Source organism: Lithobates pipiens, unplaced genomic scaffold (assembly GCF_037356315.1).
Source record: "Lithobates pipiens isolate NorthernLeopardFrog02 unplaced genomic scaffold, aLitPip1_a1.2 Scaffold_18, whole genome shotgun sequence".
Lineage (NCBI taxonomy): Eukaryota > Metazoa > Chordata > Amphibia > Anura > Ranidae > Lithobates > Lithobates pipiens.
In genome coordinates this window covers 463101787-463120776 of record NW_027507758.1, presented here as the reverse complement: position 1 = coordinate 463120776, position 18990 = coordinate 463101787, and the positions used below count along the sequence as shown (strand labels likewise).

The 18990-nt window shown below is 39.4% G+C and overlaps 1 protein-coding gene across 1 annotated transcript in view; it reads right to left on the bottom strand.

Moving 5' to 3' along the window:
• The window catches only part of CLSTN2 (calsyntenin 2), a 1222812-nt gene that overhangs the window by 15157 nt on the left and 1188665 nt on the right, over positions 1-18990 (bottom strand). The window contains exons 13-15 of the mRNA XM_077488275.1: positions 14952-15122; positions 14113-14258; positions 8755-8872 (exon numbers count right to left, since the gene is read on the bottom strand). Of these exons, the coding sequence (XP_077344401.1) occupies positions 8755-8872; positions 14113-14258; positions 14952-15122 (435 nt within the window). The remainder of the gene's footprint in view (positions 1-8754; positions 8873-14112; positions 14259-14951; positions 15123-18990) is intronic.

Genomic DNA, 18990 nt, shown 5'->3' with positions numbered 1-18990 from the left:
ATAAGTGGTGCTCCGTATCCCCTTAGTAGAAAGAAGCAAACTTCCTCATCTGAATACCATCACCAACACCTCGTGCATGGATAATCCCCATTGGTAATAAACTGATTACAAATAAGTGATATATGGGCCTTGTATCACCATACACTCTAATGTGATCTCCAATCCTTAGAGTCCTTCAAGAACAATGAAATTGCAAATGGCACTAGAGCCTGTAATGATCTGAGCCTTGAAAACTTTTTTTCATAGGGCAATTCATGCCCTATGGAAAAATAAAAATTGAAAATTACATTGAAATCAACATTTTTTTTAAAGAAAGTGGAGGTATTCTTTGAAGAAAACAATGGTATTATAGACAGCTCTTTGACTTCAGAAGTGATCTACACACATTTCAAGCACGCATCCTGATGTTCATTTGTATGATCAGTATGAGTGTTGGCAGATTTTAACAAACATTACAAGGTCTGGGTGCTCTCCAGTTTTCAAAGTTCTTTCTAAAAAAGTGATGTATTTCTCTACTTCTAGACACCCACCAAACAGTTTAAGTTTAAGTACAGTTAAAATAAATTAAAGCGGAACTATAAAATGCTCTGGATTATTAGCGGTTAAGTCAATGTGGTGCATGCCACCTTGTGAACTTATCCCTTTAATTTACACTTTTTATTTTTACTAAGCGCTGGAAACTAAAACTAAAACTAAGTACTGTTATTACTATACTTGTGATTCTCTTGAAGCCGAAGAGTTGTGGAGTCCTCCTGCCCAATCAGAGTATTATGTGAACCAATGCACAAAATACAAAGCCTTCTGTGAATGAGCTAAAAAGCGAAGGGGTGGGCAGAGGTGCTGCTATATGAGATAACAACATCTCTCCTGTCAAAGCACCAGGAATATAGTGATAGCTGCACTCCCAATGCTCAGCAAAACAGTGAGTTGGTCAAAACGATAAGTCCAGCAGGTGGCATGCACCTTGTTGGACTTAATACATACTGTTAACCAAGGAAAAAGCTATAAAGGGACTTTTAAGGTGGGTAGTCTCATCTGGGTTTAACAGTATTGATTGCCTATTTGGGATGCAGTGGCAATTTTCTTGTTTCACTCCTGAGTCCTGACATAATCTAAGTGGGCTTAACCCATAGTAATCCAACAGATCTTAAATTACTGGAATTCAACTTTAAGGTGAGGTCTTTTTGGTAATATTCTAGTAGTATATGAATTAAAAGTTTTAAATTAACATAAAGCCTTCTTTTAATATGTTCCAATGGAAGATATAAGTCTTCTGGCCAACATGAATAAAAACACCACCAAATTCCTTCACCAATCAAAAGCAGTTGAGCAAGCAGCATTTGGTGTGTTTGCTAGAGGAACATCATTGTGTTTGATATTCACAATAGGGCTATAGTATTAGTATAGTGCACCTGTTTCCTTAACATAAATAAAACATTACCTACACTTTAAATAACAAGTAAAAAGTCAGATAGAACACGATTTCGTTAGTAAAATGCAAGATTATTTGCATTTTATCTTTCGATCGTTTTATTGAATTTTTATACTGTACAATGAAAAGGATAAAAAAAAACAACAAATAAGAAATGAAACATCAAATACAAATACATGGCATACATAATAGGCTTTGGGAGAAAAAAGTAAAAATAATAATAATTTTTTGGAAACCTTTGTACGTTATTGAGTTTCCCCAACTAGGCAGAGACAAAGGAACTGAAATATAAACTGTATGACAACTAACACATGAGATATTAGATAAAGTCTGGTATAGAAGGGGAAACGAGAAGACCTCATCTACTCAAGATTATTTGCATTTTATATAGAATTTTATTTTGTGTGTTCCCTCAATTATGAGTATAATGCCAGTCTATTACAGTAGATCATCTTCTGTGGTACATGCCATGCTTTGTTTGCTAAGTAACAGGGATAAGCCTTGCTTTATCTACATTCAGAACTGATAATATAGTCTCAGAACTTTCTTTTTCCCATCTGTATTTAACAACCAGCTGTTGCATTTAGAATTCCCATTGCTCAAGCATTTAAATGATACAGTATAGCTTATAAAATGTAATATTTTGTTTTGTTTCATAAATGTTTTATTCAGAAAAATAGAATACAATATTACAATTTATAAGCTGTTTATTGGACAGAATTGGATAAGCCCACATGAATTTGAATTAGATAACGCAAACTAAACTGTCTTGAAATCTATTTAAAACAGAAGAACTTAAATATAATCTTAAACATGTAACTTATCCTTAAAACTTTAAAAAAAAATTATTGTACTACAAAACAGAAGAACCAGAAAGATAATAAATGCTTTACTCAGCTAATCACTGAACCTGCAGATATATCATGGGTTTAGGTACATTATGAACGAACTTGCTTGTGTTGGAGTGGGAAAATTTGAAGATAAGAGGGAGAAAAGAAAAAGTGTGTGTGCCGGGGTGGGGGGGGGGGGGGGATAGATTTGGTGGTGGGGAAAAGAGTAGGTGGGGAAAGAGGAAGGAGGGAAAAGGGTACCTTCTTTCTCAATACTTCATCCCCCACTTGGTCCCCACATCCCCCACTGCCCAGAGTAAAGCCAGCTCACAACTGCTTGCAGTTCATCTTCTTAGTCAGCCTTCATTTGATATTAAAGGTCCAACTAGCTGCCATAACTAAGATAAGCAGCAGTCATTTTTTAAGTGAATCCAGCAGTAGACATGGGCCAAACACCCCCCTGTTTGGTTTGCAGCAGAATTCTCAAACAAGGGAAATGTTCTAACCTGAACGGCAAACCCCATTGAAGTCTATGGGATCCGAAAATAAAAAATCCCATTTTGAAGGCTTATATGCAAATAATTGGCCTAAAAAAGGGGTATGGGGGTCAATGCAGTATCAAATGCAAACATGTTTTATATAGGTAAGGGGCGGGGTAACCTGGCTACAGAACTCGTGGCACCACCCCTTCTGACATCACAGACAGTTGCATGCTGGGCCTGTGATGTCACAAGGGGTTGGGCCACCAGGTGACATTGCCAGATGGCCCTGTCCCTTACCTATATAAGAACTGTCAAAGCACAGAGGAGGCCTTTGGCAGCAGGCTGTCCTAGAAGGTGGAGCGTTTTTTTTTTGGTTTAGGCGAGTCATGCGATTGACGATGGATTTACACCGAGGGACACCATTTTTGTATTTTTTAATAAAGGACTTGTGTCTTGTTTTTATTACTTTTTGACACTTTTTTGGTGAATGGGTAAGGGTACTAAGTACTCGATACTCATTCACATAGGGTGGGGGGCCGGGATCTGGGGGCCCCTTGTTAAAGGGGGTTTCCAGATTTTGATAAGCCCCCTGCCTGAAGACCTCCACAACCACCATCTGCGGTTGTGAGGATGAGGCACTTTTCCCCATCAACATGAGGACAAAAGCACCCACCCCCCCATGTTGAGTGCATGTGGCCTGGTATGGTTCAAAATGGGGGGCACTCACTTGTCCCCCCATTCCTGACCTGGCAGGCTGCATACCCGGATAAGGGTCTGGTATAGATTTTGGGGGCGACCTCACATCGTTCTTTTTTTTAACTTTGGTGTGGGGTTCCCCTCCAAATCCATACCAGACCTGAAGGGCCTGGCATGGACTGGGGGGTGGACCACATGCCATTTTCTTCTTTATTATTTAACTTGCACACTTTTTTTTATTCAGTTGTCAGCGGGGAAACCCATTGACAGCTGATGACTCATCGGTTGTTAAAGACACCGCGGCCAGCTTCCTGGCCCTGCTCCTTAACAACCAGCTTACACTGCGCCCTGATTAGGCAAAGCTTTGCCCAATCAGGGCCCAGAATACACCATACTCATGTGGGCAATCACTGGGTGAACACACTGCAAATTCAGGTGTTTGGCGAATGGCCAAACAGGAAAATGTGCGGCCCAAACTCATGCTTGGGCCGATCCATCCCTATTTAGCATTAATATGTGGATGTTAATTTTGTAATTCGTTTTGTAAGTCTATCTTCAGAGATATAGATCAATTCCTCAATCTCTTCCATTTTGTTGAGTCTGAAACCATTCCCTTATCATTGGAACCTGGTCCGAATGTCCGAATGCCAATGGTAAGGGATACACTGTTTAGTGGTGTTAACAATAAACATTGCAAGAAATGTAAAGCATGCTTTTGGGGTAAAGACATATGATATAGTAAATATTGCGCTGGGGAGTAGTCTGCAGAAGGATACCACATCTGCTGGAAGCAACACATTAAGTGCATGAGATTTGGAGTGTTTCACTTTCAAGTTGATATCAGCTGAAATAGCTTGAGATCTTAAAGCAGGTGGAATAAGGTAGTGTACAAAGAAATGACAACCACCCCAACCTCTAACTAGCCAGTTGGTGGTTGCCATTTGTTTGAATTCAGTAGTTGGAGTTGGTGAGCTGGTGAGGGGACGCACTGGATACCTTTGGCTGCCATCGATCCCTTTCTGGGTATTCAGTGCGTCACTATACCTTTAAGGAGGGGTGGGCTACCTTCAAGCATACCTACCCTTAATCTATTTTCCATTATTATATATGTGTTCCTACTTGGGGGACTCTCAAAATTATTGAGTTAGGACTGCAATACCAGGACACTGAGGTGTCATGATTTGGCCACTGCAGCTTATGCATTTATTTGCAATTGTGTGCAAACTTAACCCCTTATTTTTAACGTGAACTGCTAGACAGGGTCGATATGTTTTTTTGTAGACTGGCAAGTGAGCCGGGAAGTTTTGTTTGTTTTTTGACACGCGCTTCCCTGCCATGTGCAACTTTCTGCAAGGGATAGTTATAGGTAGGGTGGTTGCCATCTGTTTGTATAGTTGGTGAATTGGCGAGGGGGTGCACTAAATTCCTTTAGATGCCATTGTGTCCTTTCTGGATGTCCAGTGTGTTCCTATACCTTTAAGGAGGGGAGGGCTTCCTCCAGGCACACCTGACCTAAATTTATTCATTATTATATATGCTCCACTTTATGAGACTCTCAAAATTATAGAGTTAGGAATGCGAATCATGGGGTGCCATGATGTGGCCGCTGCAGCTTAAGCATTAATTTTCAAATGTGTGAAAACGTAACCTCTTGTTTTTAACGTGAATTGTTAGACAGGGTCAATTCAGGTTGTTGCAGGCTGGCTGGTAAGTGAGCTGGGAAGGAGTCCAGTCATAGAGTGGAGAATCAACCTAGGAGAGGGTCCAACCTGGCAATGTTTCCAAATACAAGATCTTTACCCAAGAGAGTGGAAATAATGTGGAAATACACTTACAAGAAGAATACTTAGGTTTGTTCGTTGATTGGATTTGGCATTTTGGTATGCTTTCTTGAGAACTTTTTTACTGTAGCCCCTCTGACTCAATCGTTCAAAAAGCGTTTTAGCTTACAGCTCAAAATCCTCCTCCCTGGCACAGTTTGAACACGCCAAAGGGCCAAATTCAATCAACAGGAATCACTGATTTTTAAACCCAGGGCTCCTAGTAATGATTCCACCACCAAACTCATTACCACCTTTAGTGCTCATCAGGATTAGTTTCGTAATTTTATTGCTCATGATTGGCATTTTCTTGTGGAAGATCCAATACTCTCAAAATATGTCTTAGCCTGCCCAAAATTGTTTATAGGAAATCACGCTCTGTCAGGGATAGTGTGGTACATAGTCACTATCTGTCACCAGATCCCTTAGAAGGAGCAGTGGGATGCAAGGGCACATATAGATGTGGAAATTGTGATCAATGTCCCTGGGTCACGGAGGGTGAAGGTTGTTCATTACCGAGGGGAGGATACCATAAGTCTTTATATTGGCGTTTTATATTGGTAAGACCAAACATACATTTTCGAGACGCACTAAGGACCATCTATATTATCTCAATGCAGGCCTACTATACACACCTATTTGTAAACATGTAGGTTTAAGTGTTGCTGTAAGTAATTCCTGAAATGGAAAGGGAAGGTGATTTTGATAAGAAAATCTTTCAACAAGAAGCTAAATGGATTTACAATCAAAGAGCAACTAGTCCGCCTGGTATGAATACAGCACTCTCCTTTAAACCGTTCCTCTAAATAATGTAATGCTTACTGATTTCTGGACCATGTATTTTTTCCTTAAAAATTGTACTCTATAACACCAGGGTGATTACGTGTTTGTTTTTCTAAAAATAATATTCTCTATACATGTTGGCACTGTCTTAGTATGTCTTTATATCACTATTGCAAATATGTCAATTATGTATTGGTAGATATTGGATATTTGTGATCGTATCATCATTGGAAGCGAGATGATCCCCCGACGCTTTAGGTTATTGTTTGGACGTTCAGGGCCCCTAGTGGACAGGGAGGTTTTTCTCTCTCCTTGGTTAGTATCCACTGTTAACATCCAGTGAGTGGCTGCCCTGCGCTCTGTGTTCCGGATTCATTGTCATATGACTGGGGGACCGGCGCATGCACACTGGCAGGGGCACCCGCACCGGAAGTGAGGTCAGCGTGCCGTTTTCAGCTCATTTGCTTCCTGTTGGGATTGCATTTTTAAGCAGAGTGTTTGTATGGTGGTAATGTGGAGATGCATACCATTGTTACAGCGTGAGGAGTGTTGCTATATCAAGGTGCTTTTGCACCCCATCTTTTGGGGTCCTTTCCTGCCCAGTTACCTTGAGGTATTATCATATTTATTCTGCCTAATAATCTTAATATTTAGGGGAACCTAGACGTTTCTTTTATTTTATCTGGCAATATATATTTAATGGGCTTATCTTTCCCTTGAGCCCTATATCTATGCTATAGGCGACATTTGTTACTCTAATGAGGATGATTATATTTTTTCATCCTAACATATATAGTGTATTTATTTTTTAATTCTTGCCTAGGCCCCTTTTTTCATCTGATTAAGTGGTGGGATTGTGATCCTTCTGGATAAGAGGGTATTTTTAAGATATGGGCTAGTGGGGTGGCTTTATTTATGTCCCCCACCGTAATCTGTACTGTTAATTGCCACATTCTGCTCCTCATTTGTTTACCATTGTGGTTATGAATATATAATTGGGATATGTATATATATATATATATATATATATATATATATATATATATATATATATATATATATATACACATACATATTTACCTAAACAATATTATTTGGTTTCTTTAGACCACCACTGGTTTTGTTTATATCAAGCCTTTTATGCGGTCCAATGTCCATCAGACCAATCTGGATTCACCGCCTTTCTATTGTGGGGGTTGTCACCCTCGCTCCTGATTACTGGTCTCTTTTATGACCAAAATTTCATTACTGTGAACTTTGATGAATTTTTGTAATAAATTGAATAATTTTTATGAGCATTGTTTTGTTGTTGTGTTTACCTTGGTGACAGTTCCTTACACATCCTTAAAAATCCCATCACCTGTTGAGGGAGTGTTGTATTCTCTCTAATTTTCTTCTATATTCACCTGGGATGTGCGTGTTGGACTGTCTCTAGAAACTGTCCAACATACTGTATATATATATATATATATATATATATATATATATATATATATATATATATATATATATATATATATATATATATATATATATACAGTATATATATATATATATATATATATATATATATATACACAGTATATATATATATATATATATATATATATATATATATATATATATATATATATATATATATATATATATATATATATATATATATATACAGTATATATATATATATATATATATATATATATATATATATATATATATATATATATATATATTTATATATATATATATACAGTATATATATATATATATATATATATATATATATATATATATATATATATATATATATATATATATATATATATATATATACAGTATATATATATATATATATATATATATTATATAGCCTACTTTAAAGGGAAGTTTCAAAACAGAAGATCACATCCCCTAGTGGATCTAAATCATGGTTTTTGGCCATCAAGGCCCTGTTTACTTTTTTTAAATCGATCGGGGAGTCCAGTGGCCACTCTAAGCGATAGTTAAAAATAGAGAAAACTGTTTGTTCCAGTGCAGGTGGTTCCCCCTTTTCTTGGATACCTCTAGCTTGCAAGTTTGCAAGTTCTCCAAGTGGTGGTGCATCTCCAGGTGTTGCGTGATATGTATATCAGATGAACATTGTACTTGTTTAATGGCTTCCTCATGCAAGGAGGTTGCCTTTTCCCCATCACCCAAGCTTCCACATCATCCAAGCTTTGCGCCACCTGTATATCGGTGCAAAGCTTGGATATTGCAGCCAAGATTGTTGATTTAATGTTAGCCACCACTTTATGTGGATCCAACAAGCTAGGCAACTTGGCAGAGTATAGGTTATCTCACCTTCTCCCACAATGTGGTCTGAATCACTGCTCAGTGAACATATAATTGTGACTTGGAGGCCATGTGACTGTCAGGGTGCTGTGTCCTGACCAGCACCAGAATATTTTTTACAAAGTTAAATACCCAAATATTGAGACACCTGAGTTGCTGACATACTCCTGCTAATTTTCCCCACTCTGACAATGATAGAAAGCCCCCGTGTATCCATTGCAGGACCCCAAGACTTAGCGCCCATCTTAGACCAGAGCCAGACCAAGCCACATTGTTATTTAAAATATTGTTAATGCCACATCATTGTGGGATAATACTATATTGATCTAAACAGACTCTACAATCACATGAATTGACAGGCAGAAATGGAATTTACATACCTCGACTTTCATGTCCCAACACTTCAGTGTTTGGATGCTGAAGAGATGGCATGAACTGCGGCTGAGCCACCATGTGGTTTACGTGCTCCATGTAATTGGAATTGTGCAAAATATTAACCTACATAAGAAAAAAATACCAATATTATTTGCCGTATTTGGAATACTGTTAAAATGTTTCACGCATATATGACATCCTTTCTGTTATATGGATATATACTGGCTTTTTAGGGTTTTGAGAATATGTAATATTATATATGTAATAACATAATATGTATATAATAATATTTAATAACATCCAGTATGTTTTCTAGGCAGTTTTTCTAGGCAGTTTTTTTGTTTTCTTTTTCTTTTTACTTGCAATGCCAGTGCATATGAAAGAAGTATTTGTTTCCTAGCTAAGAGCATCTCTTCCAAAAATGTTAAGGTCATATTGCAGATTTTTTGACTCTATGGTGCCATAAAAAAATTGATAAACCTGCTAATTTTAGATCTTTACTGATAAACAGTGTATAGTTTCTGTATGATTGCCCTGCAAAATATATAGAAAGTGTATGGGTGCCCAAAAACATTTTATTTAATTTTACATAAAGTAAGGAAGGGTTAAATTGCTATAATTTCTTTCTGTCTCTGTCTTCAGGGGGTTGTTTGCGTTTTACTCCAATCAATGTCAATCACGACACCTGACGGAAGCCCGAAAAAATAGGAAAAAGCGATTCTGCCTTCTTAGGACAGGGTGGCAACAAAAACATCGCTGAATGAAAACCTGCAAACTTTAAACAATGCAAAATCTGCAGTATGTCCACAAAATCCCCATGGATTCAGCTTGATGATTGGAGTAGGAAAACCATTCAGGGCTTCTTTACTCATTTGTATTTAAATGTAAAGTTTTCTTATATCAGAATTCCCAGAAAGGGGACTGGCTACATGGCAGCTCCCCTCAAGTTTCACAGCTCTGAGCCTAGAATGCAGATTCTCCACCCAGAACACAATGGTGTTCCCACGCTGCTCCTGAAGTCATCTGGTCAGTGCAGACAAACAGACTTCCTTCATGTGTCCATACTGCTTTCTAGCACCAGAACAGTCTCTTCAGAAGAGTGGATTCCTTAAACATAGTCAACCCCTATACTAAAAGGGCTGTGCACACCTGCAAAATCAGGATTTTGGTTGCTAGTAAAATATAGATGCAAAGTTTAAAGCCTCATCCTGTCCAATACTCTGCAAAGCTTCCAGACTCTAGGACCCTGACCAAGTTTTACCAAAGCTGGAGACAACTGCCAAACCAGTTTTCTTCCGTCAAACCCAAATACTCTGGAGCATATATCCAGGGCTTTCCTTTTCAGCAGAAACACAAGGGAATGCAGTCCTGGCACCTCTAGCACTGAAATAATGTAATGGAAACTGAGGTTGGGGTTGCTGAAGGGTTTATTGATGATTGATGCTGGCAGCTGGGAGATCTATTGCCGGGGGGGGGGGGGGGGGGGATTTATTGTTGTGGGGGGTATTTTGATGCTGGGAAGGTCAATTGGTCAATTGTGTGTGTGATGGGGTATTATGTTGCTAGGGAGTCAATTGCTACTGGGAGGGATCCACTGTTGATGGAGGGAGGGGTCTGTTGTTGCTGGCTGCTGGAGGGTCTGTTGATGCTGACAGCTGGGAGATTTATTGTTTCTGGCAGGAGTCTATTGCTGGAGTGTATCTATTGTTGCTGGGGGTTGTTGTGTGGAGCTATTGTTGTGGGGGAATCTATTGTTCCTGATTGCAAGGGATCTATTTTCCTGCTTGTTAGCATTAACATATTCCAAATTCCATACAAATTTCTTAACACTACAAAATTATACTTGGTTCCGTATTCTCTAAAAGAGGCAGTACTGAAAGGTGTGTAGAGGGCAGGGATGGGCCGAACTTATACCCTGTTTCGGATTTCAGCAGAACTCCGGGAAACAGGGGGAATGTTCTAACCCAAACAGCGAACCCCATTGAAGTCTATGGGAGCCAAACAGGAAAACTCAGAAGTGCCCATTTTGAAGGCTTATATGCAAGTAATTGGCCATAAAAAAGGGTATGGGGGTCTGGGTACTGCCCTGGGGGACATGTATCAATATTTTTTTTTCAAACAATCGTTTTTTCAGGAGCAGTGATTTTAATGATGCTTAAAGTACACCAATGAAAATGAAAAATTCATTTAAATACCATGCCTGAGGGCCCCTCTTAATGTGCTTGTAAAGTGGCACATGTGTAGTATATACAGAACATGCTGCAGCAAAACTGACATTTCTAATGAAAAAAATACCATTTAAAGTGACTCGCAGTGACTCACAATTAAAACATAAAGAAAAAAATGGTGTAGGCTCACCCCCCCAGTCCATACCAGACCCTTATCAGAGCATGTAGCCTGGCAGGTCAGGAAAAAGTACCTGCTCGCCCCCTCTCCTGAACCATACCAGGCCACATGCCCTCAACATGGGGGTGGGTGCTTTGGGGCAAGGGGTAACTGCGTCCCCCACCCCAAAGCACTTTGTCCAGAATGTTGATGGGAACAAGGGCCTCTTCCCGACAACCCTGGGCTGTGGTTGTTGGGGTTTGCGAGTGGGGGGCTTATCAGAATCTGGAAGCCCCATTCAACAAGGGGGCCCCAGATCCCACCCCCCTATGTGAATGGGTATTGGGAAACATTGTACCCCTACCCATTCACCAAAAAAGTGTCAAAAAATACAAAAAAACAAGGTTTTTAACAGTTTTTTACAAATCCTTTATAGAAAAGAAAAGAAAAGTGTCCCTCAATGTAAATCCACTGTCAATCACGACACCCGACGGAAGCCCGAAAAATAGGAAAAAGCGCTTCTGCCTTCAGAAGGCGGAACATGGGGACAAGATGCTTTGGGGTGGGGGCGCAGAGCCCAAAAGCACCCACCCCCCTATGTTGAGAGCATATGGCATGGTATGGTTCAGGAAGAGGGGAGTGCTCACTCACCTCCCTTTTTCTAACCTGCCAGGCTGCATGCTCAGATAAGAGTCTGGTATGGATTTTGGGGGGGACACCACGCTGATTTTTTTTTACATTTTGGCATGGGGTTCCACTTAAATTCATACCAGACTTGAAGGGCCTAGTATGGACTTTCTTTATTTTTAAATAGCCAGGTGACGCAAATTGTAAAGTAATTTTAAATTGGATTTTTTTCATTAGAAATGTCAGTTTAGCTGTATCATTTTCTGAATATGATACAAATACGCCAATATACAGGCACATTAAGGGGGGCACCCAAGGTGTGATATTCAAATACATTTTTCATTTTCATTGTTGCACTTTCGGCATCATTAAAATCACTGCTCTTGAAAAAATTATAGTTTAGAAAGTATATATATATATCCCAGCCCCATTCCTTAACAACCACCTTACACTGTACTCAGAATGCACTGTGCAATGCCTAGTGCATTGCAGGGTGTTCGTCAGGGCGAACACCCGGCGAATATCCTGCAAATTTGGGTGTTCGGCAAATGACCGAACAGGCAAATGTTCGACCTTAACTCATACTCATACTAGGGCTGAGTTGTTCGCCTATCCCTAGTAGGGGGTAGAACCAAGTGACAGTGCCCATGGTGGGTAAAGGGTGGAGAGAAGGGATGACTCATTCTCTGAGAAAAAGCCTTGCACGTATCACTAAATTAATATTTCTATAGCATCTGTCTCTCTGGATCTGCTGGGGCAGATGGTGAGACCATTTTGGGCATGGTTAGTAGAATATCATATTCTGCCAACATTGCAATATGTATTGTATAGGGGTAAATAAATAAATGCCATGCTAAAATATCAATAATAACAAATGCATACAATTGTAAATGCATAATAAGCACATAATAAATCCCAAAAAAGGAACAGAAGTCCCCCAGAAAATAACTGTGATGAAAATTGTTCCAAGAAAAGTGAAGCTTGCGAAGAAAATCTTGGTGCACATCTGTTTTTACAGGCTCCTAATGCCCTGTACACACGGTCTGACTTTCCGCCGGAAAATGTGCGATCAGACTGTGTTTTCGGAAATTTCGATCGTGTGTGGGCTCCATTGGACTTTTTCCGTCGGAATTTCCGACACACAAAGTTTGAGATCTGGATCTAAAATTTTCTGACAACAAAATCCGATTGTTTAAATTCTGATCACATGTAGACAATTCCGACACAAAAAGTGCCATGCATGCTCAGAATAAATTACGAGATGAAAGCTATTGGCTACTGGCCTCTTTATAGTCCCGTCATATATGGTTTATGTCACATCATTCTGAACGATCGGATTTTCTGACAACTTTGTGCGACCATGTGTATGCAAGACAAGTTTGGGCCAAAATCCTTTGGAAAAAATCTGACGGATTTTGTCATTGGAATGTCCAACCGGGAGGACAGGGCATTATACTTGCGGCTTTGTAAGTAGTTTTAATAAAACACTTTTACACGATGTGGCTCTTCCAGCTTTTTTCATGTTTGCACTGGTTAAATCCATTTGCAGAGGAGGTATTTATGAGGATTTGACGTTGATCTGGAAGATGTCTTTTCCCTTCAACAGGGACCATTGAAATTCATATGCTCTTTTTGGCTCTTGTTATTATCAGAGTCCATCAACACTGGTAAGAGTTCCTACTGCACACTGAGGTGGTGGAGCACTTGAAAGTTTTATGGTATACACCAATTTTCATTACAGATATTTTTTGGGGGACTTCTGATCCTTTTTTTGGAATTATCTCTTTATTTGTTATGCATTTATAATTAAATGCATTTGTTATTATTGATATTTTAGTGCAGAATTTATTTACTATTTGTACACAATGTACTGTATATTGATTGATATGCCGGCTGCTTGTATGCTTTTTGGTGCGATTTCACTTTTTTCTTATTTATTAATATTTTCTGTAAATGGGTGTTTAACCTAAAAAAATTTAAATGATAAAAAAATAAATGCACCCGGTTGCTAAATTGGAGATTCAATAGTTTGGGGGAAGACAGTGGCTCTATGCAATACAACTAATTTTCTCAATAGCACACATAGCTGTATTTTACTTTATCCATATCATCTTTAAATATGGCTCCTACCATGTAGATGCCACCACACTGTATACTGAAATCATAAGTGTTTTAGTCTCTACTTCAAGTTTTTTCTGCAAGGTGTATTTCGACAATGGGGGGGGGGGGGGGGGTCATATTAGTTTTATGTGTATGTGTTCCTGTTTTGTGTACATTTACAAATATGCCACATAAAGGTTACATTCATACCTATTTTTTAACAGTATATGTTCTGTCTTGGTGATTTCTATTATTTATTATATTTGTATTAATTTATATGTTTTCATATATTACTTATAAATATACATTACCTCAAGATTAAATTCATTACTTGTATAACGCCCATTTAATTCAGAGCATTTGACTTTGAACTTTCGGCCAAAGATAGCAGCAGAATCCCAGTGACGATAGCGGATTTGCTGCAGGGCCTCTTCATAGTTTTTCATTATGTCTACACCTGAAAAATTGCGGAATTCCAAAGTCATGATTGATGAAATAAACACTATAAAACAAACTTACAAACAGCCTTATAAAAAATAAATAACGGAATATGTTGCAGTGGTTCTGAAACCTAAATAGTTACTTTGCTTTCTCTGTATTAAGATACAAATTGTTTAGATAACTGTATTGCCTCCTCACCTCCCCCCCCCCCCTTATATTTACCTGAACCCTCACTTGATCCAGTGCTTTGCCTACTTGTATGGTCCTCCCCCTGTCCTCACAGGCTTTGTTGAATCAGTGGGAGCCATTGGCTCCCGCTGCTGTGAGTAAAATATGATGACAAGGGAGCGGGGCAGAGTCTTGGTGTATCACCATAGGAAGCGGATTCCTGTGATCGCACACTGAGAGAAGGAGGAACCAGGAACTTGGGAGTCCCAAGAAGAAAAGGATCAGCACCTCTTTGTGCAATTCCATAAGTGTATCATGTTTTCTTTTTTTATTATTATGTATTACTTTACAGCCGATGTAAGTGTTGCTCATTTACGGTGCTTTATATTCTTAATCGCAAAATGAAATAAGTAAGGAGCCTCTTACAGAACCAACCATGATGGCTATTAGGAGACTGCACATAAGAAGGTCTTGCTTTGCAAATTTTCTGTAGCAGATAAAACCTGTTACTAATATATGTTTCATATCATTCTTTACATACCATAGATTGAATAGCCCTTGGTTGAATTGGTGGCATCAAGATGTTTCCCTTGCAGTATACTGTGATCCAGCTCCAGACATTCCTGTTTGGTGTTCAGCTCATCTCCCATAACCAAGACATCACAGAAGTCCAAATGATGTAGAGTTTCCTCCACTACCATTGCACCTGCACCTGGGGACAAGAACATACAAAAATACAATTGTCAATGGTTGCCATACAAAATATACAAAACAATATTAATCTGATAAGAAAACTATACAGAGCTATGATTGATATAATTTTATTCATTGGTTACAGTATATTTTAAAAGACTGGCTCAACCAAATTGATACTGTAGTTTTAGTTGAGACTGGAAAGTTAAACTGTCTAACTATTTTTATGTCTAGGGACATAAATCTGTGCTTTCACAGTTCAGCACACTTGCTATGGCCATTCTCTCTATTCAATTCCTAGTTAGGTTTATGCTTTTGAGAACTGAAATGCTGAATAGGATGCTGAAACATGCTAAGGTGGATGAGAACACCCAAAATCCCCAGTTAAAGTTGGTAATTATGGCAGGAAGATCTCACTGTTGGAGCATTCAAGACAAATAAAGTAGCCAGAAGCTGACTCAGTCCACCAGACTCCAACCACAACTAAAACATTGATTTTGGGTGGACTAGTCTTTTAAGATACAGTATCTTGCATTAACCAACAAGAAACCATTATAAATAGTTTTCAGGTCTTTACAAAATGATTATACTTATAGCTCAAATAACATAGTGTTATCAAATGTTGAAGAAGATTGCAAGTACAATAGTAAGGAATGTGGTGTCCTAGAGTATTCGATTTGTACAGTATATTGTCCACTAATATAAGGGGTACTACACTTTTAACTATCTGCCTTTTTCTCTTGGCTATATTTCAATTTGTTGGCTAGTGGACAATTTCCCCCTTGCATCGATGGTCAGTATAGGTTGAAGTTTCATTTTCTACTGCTCAAGGAACCCCTGGCAACCTTTAGGAGAAACCTTGAGGAAGGCTACATTAAAGTTTCTTGCATATTGCAATAATAATAATAATAATAATAATAATAATAATAATAGAAGATCAACTGCTTCACAAGTCCCTGTGCCCTATGACCCATGTGTCATTTGTCTAATATAAACAAAAGTTTCAGAAAAACTGTACTTGTGGCACACTATAGTCAACTATTCTCTTGTCCATAAGCTTCCATCTTAAAATTGTACTTTTCCCAAACCAAGAAAAATAACAGGCATACTGAATAGTGGAAATGTTAAGGAGCCTGCACTTACCTTTCAAGCATTCCCCTTTCACACATTTTACCAACTAGGGCCAAAAAAAATAACATGGGGACAGGCAAAAAGTACTGCTTTGTGGGAGGCACAGGATAGAGTCTCCTGCCCCTCTCCATGCCCTTCACATGCAAAGTGCAGCTCCAGACAGAGTGATGTGGTAAGTAAGTATTTTCGACATTGGTCACTGGGCAAACGTTATGCATGTGTGCTATGGTGCTATGCAGTAGAAACCACAATTACTCCTGCCATAGTCACAGAGACAGCATTAGGCTCATCAGTTTGAGTTCCAACCATGACATGACCTACGTGGAGTTTGCATGTTTCCTTTTACACTCCAAAAGATATGCTGGTAGGGTACTTGGCTCTAGTATGTGTATCTATGCATGAGATAGAGAACTTAGATTGTCAGCTCCTTGAGGGCAGGGGTGGCTGTAAATGTATAATATATGTAAAACACTGTGTAAATTATCGACACTATATAAATACCTGTAATAAATAATAAACTGACATTAACAGGCACCAATGTGTGTATATGCTATATTCTCCCGGTCTTAGACCACCCAGTACATACCTGCAAGCTCTCAGTTTAAATCAGCTAAATACATCCCAGGTGCATCAAAACAAAGGTATTCAGTGTCTTACAGATTTCTTTTTTCTAAAGCAGACACAGCCTAAGTCAAAAAGCTTGTCCCCTGCCAGCAAGCTACAGAGCAGAACCCTTTCTCTCTATGTTCCTCCAGAGGTCCAACATATTCAGCAGGAATCATGAGCTTTCCTGACCTACTGTAGAACTATAAAGTCAAACTCAGTAAGGAGCATGTTGGCCCCCTGCAGAGAAACCACACTGCCTTCTAACAGGAAGCAAGTGTCTCACTCTGCAACTGCTGGCATGAGACATGAAACATGCTCTTAGAAACATAGAAATAGAAAAAGCGATGGCAAGAAAATACTTAGTGGTCCATTGAGTCTGCCCCATTTTCTGCTCAGCTGTGACTGCTTTAGAAAGACATTAACCACTTGCCACCCCCTCACGTCAAATGACGGAGGAACGTGGTGGCTCTTGTTCTGGGAGTGTTTGCGGCCGCACCGTGTCCTAGCAACCCCAATCTCTGTATCTACTGAAGTGGCTCTTTAACCATGTGATCGGCTGGGTCCAAATACAGCCGGTCACATGTAAACATAGAAGTGCCGGTAATCGGATCTCATCGTCTCACACTGACAGAGAGCAGCAAGCAATGTAATCAGAGCACTGATCATCAGTGCCCTGATTACAATAAAGTGCAAGAAGTGCCAGCAATCAGTGCCCAGCAGTGCCAGCAATGAGAGCCCTCCAGTGCCCAGTAGTGCCAGCAATCAGTGCCCACCACTGCCACCAATAAATGACCATTAGTCATGCCAGTCAGTGCTGGTTTTCAGTGCCGCCTATCAGTGCTGCCCATCAATGCCCAGCAGTGCTGTCCATTAGTACCACTCCTCAATGTCCATCAATGTCGCCTACCCGTGCTGCTTATCAGTGCCCACCAGTGCCTGCCATCTATCAGTGCCCACCAGTGCCACCCATCAATGCTACCTATCAGTGCTCATCAGTGCCACCTATCAGTGCCCTTAAAGGGGAAGTAAACCCTGGTGGGTTTTACTTCCTCTTTATTTCTCTGCAAAGGTAAAGCATAATGGGCTACCATTATGTATCACATAGTAGCCCATTAAGTGTCACTTACCTGAAACCGAAGCTTGCAATGTCACCATTGCCCCCACTAGCAGGGCACGTCTATCTTCGCCTCTTTTCCTTCTGGGGCAGTGAACTCCAGCTCTGTGACTGGCTGGAGTCACGTGACGTCACTCCCGCACATGTGCGTAGCAGCCACCAGTCACGGCATGACCCCTATTAGAAACTGCATGATGTGCCCTTTCTAAAGTGTGCATGTGCCGATGTCATCGGTGTTCGGGTCTTTCGTAAATAGATATTTCAGGCACCTACAGGTAAGCCTTAATATAAGCTTAGTTGTAGGTAAAAGTGATTGTACAGGGTGTACAACCACTTTAAGTTCAGCATATTAGTGCCTCCTCATCATTGCCACCTAATCAATGCCCATACATTTGGTCTTATCAGTGCCCATAAATGTCACCTCATCAGTACCCATCAGTGCAGCCTCATCAGCGCACATTAGTGAAAGAGAAAAATTATTTATTTACAAAATGTACTGACAGAATCTACAAAAAAACTGTGGTGATCACATGCACCCTCCCAAAAAAAAAACAACCTCTCAAGCAATACAAACCAAACTGAGCATGTGCAGCATGCCTCCTAGGGCTCGGTTCTATCAGGAGATTGATTGGGGACATGTAGAAAGGGAGGATCAGAGAAGACAGGATCAAACAGCCTTTTTTACACAATGCAAAGGATTAACCCCTTAGGTTCCACAGTGAGTATAGCAATCATACTTTACTGCATATCCAGACTGATTTTGCTGTTGTGGGTTTACTAACACTTACTAACACTTTCCTGGGAGGCTGCTCACTCATGGACATTTTGTTAAGCTATGGTGTCCAGTGTATTATTATTATTATTATTATTATATTGTGTACTAGTGTATTAAAGCATACCCAAAATGTATCTTTTAATGTTGAATAGCATGGGAAGGATTAGAAGGATTCCTGTCATCTAGATTGGTAGTGAAGAAATTGTACTCAATAAGAAATAGATTTAGCTGAAACTTTTTTCAAGATATGCTGATGCTGCT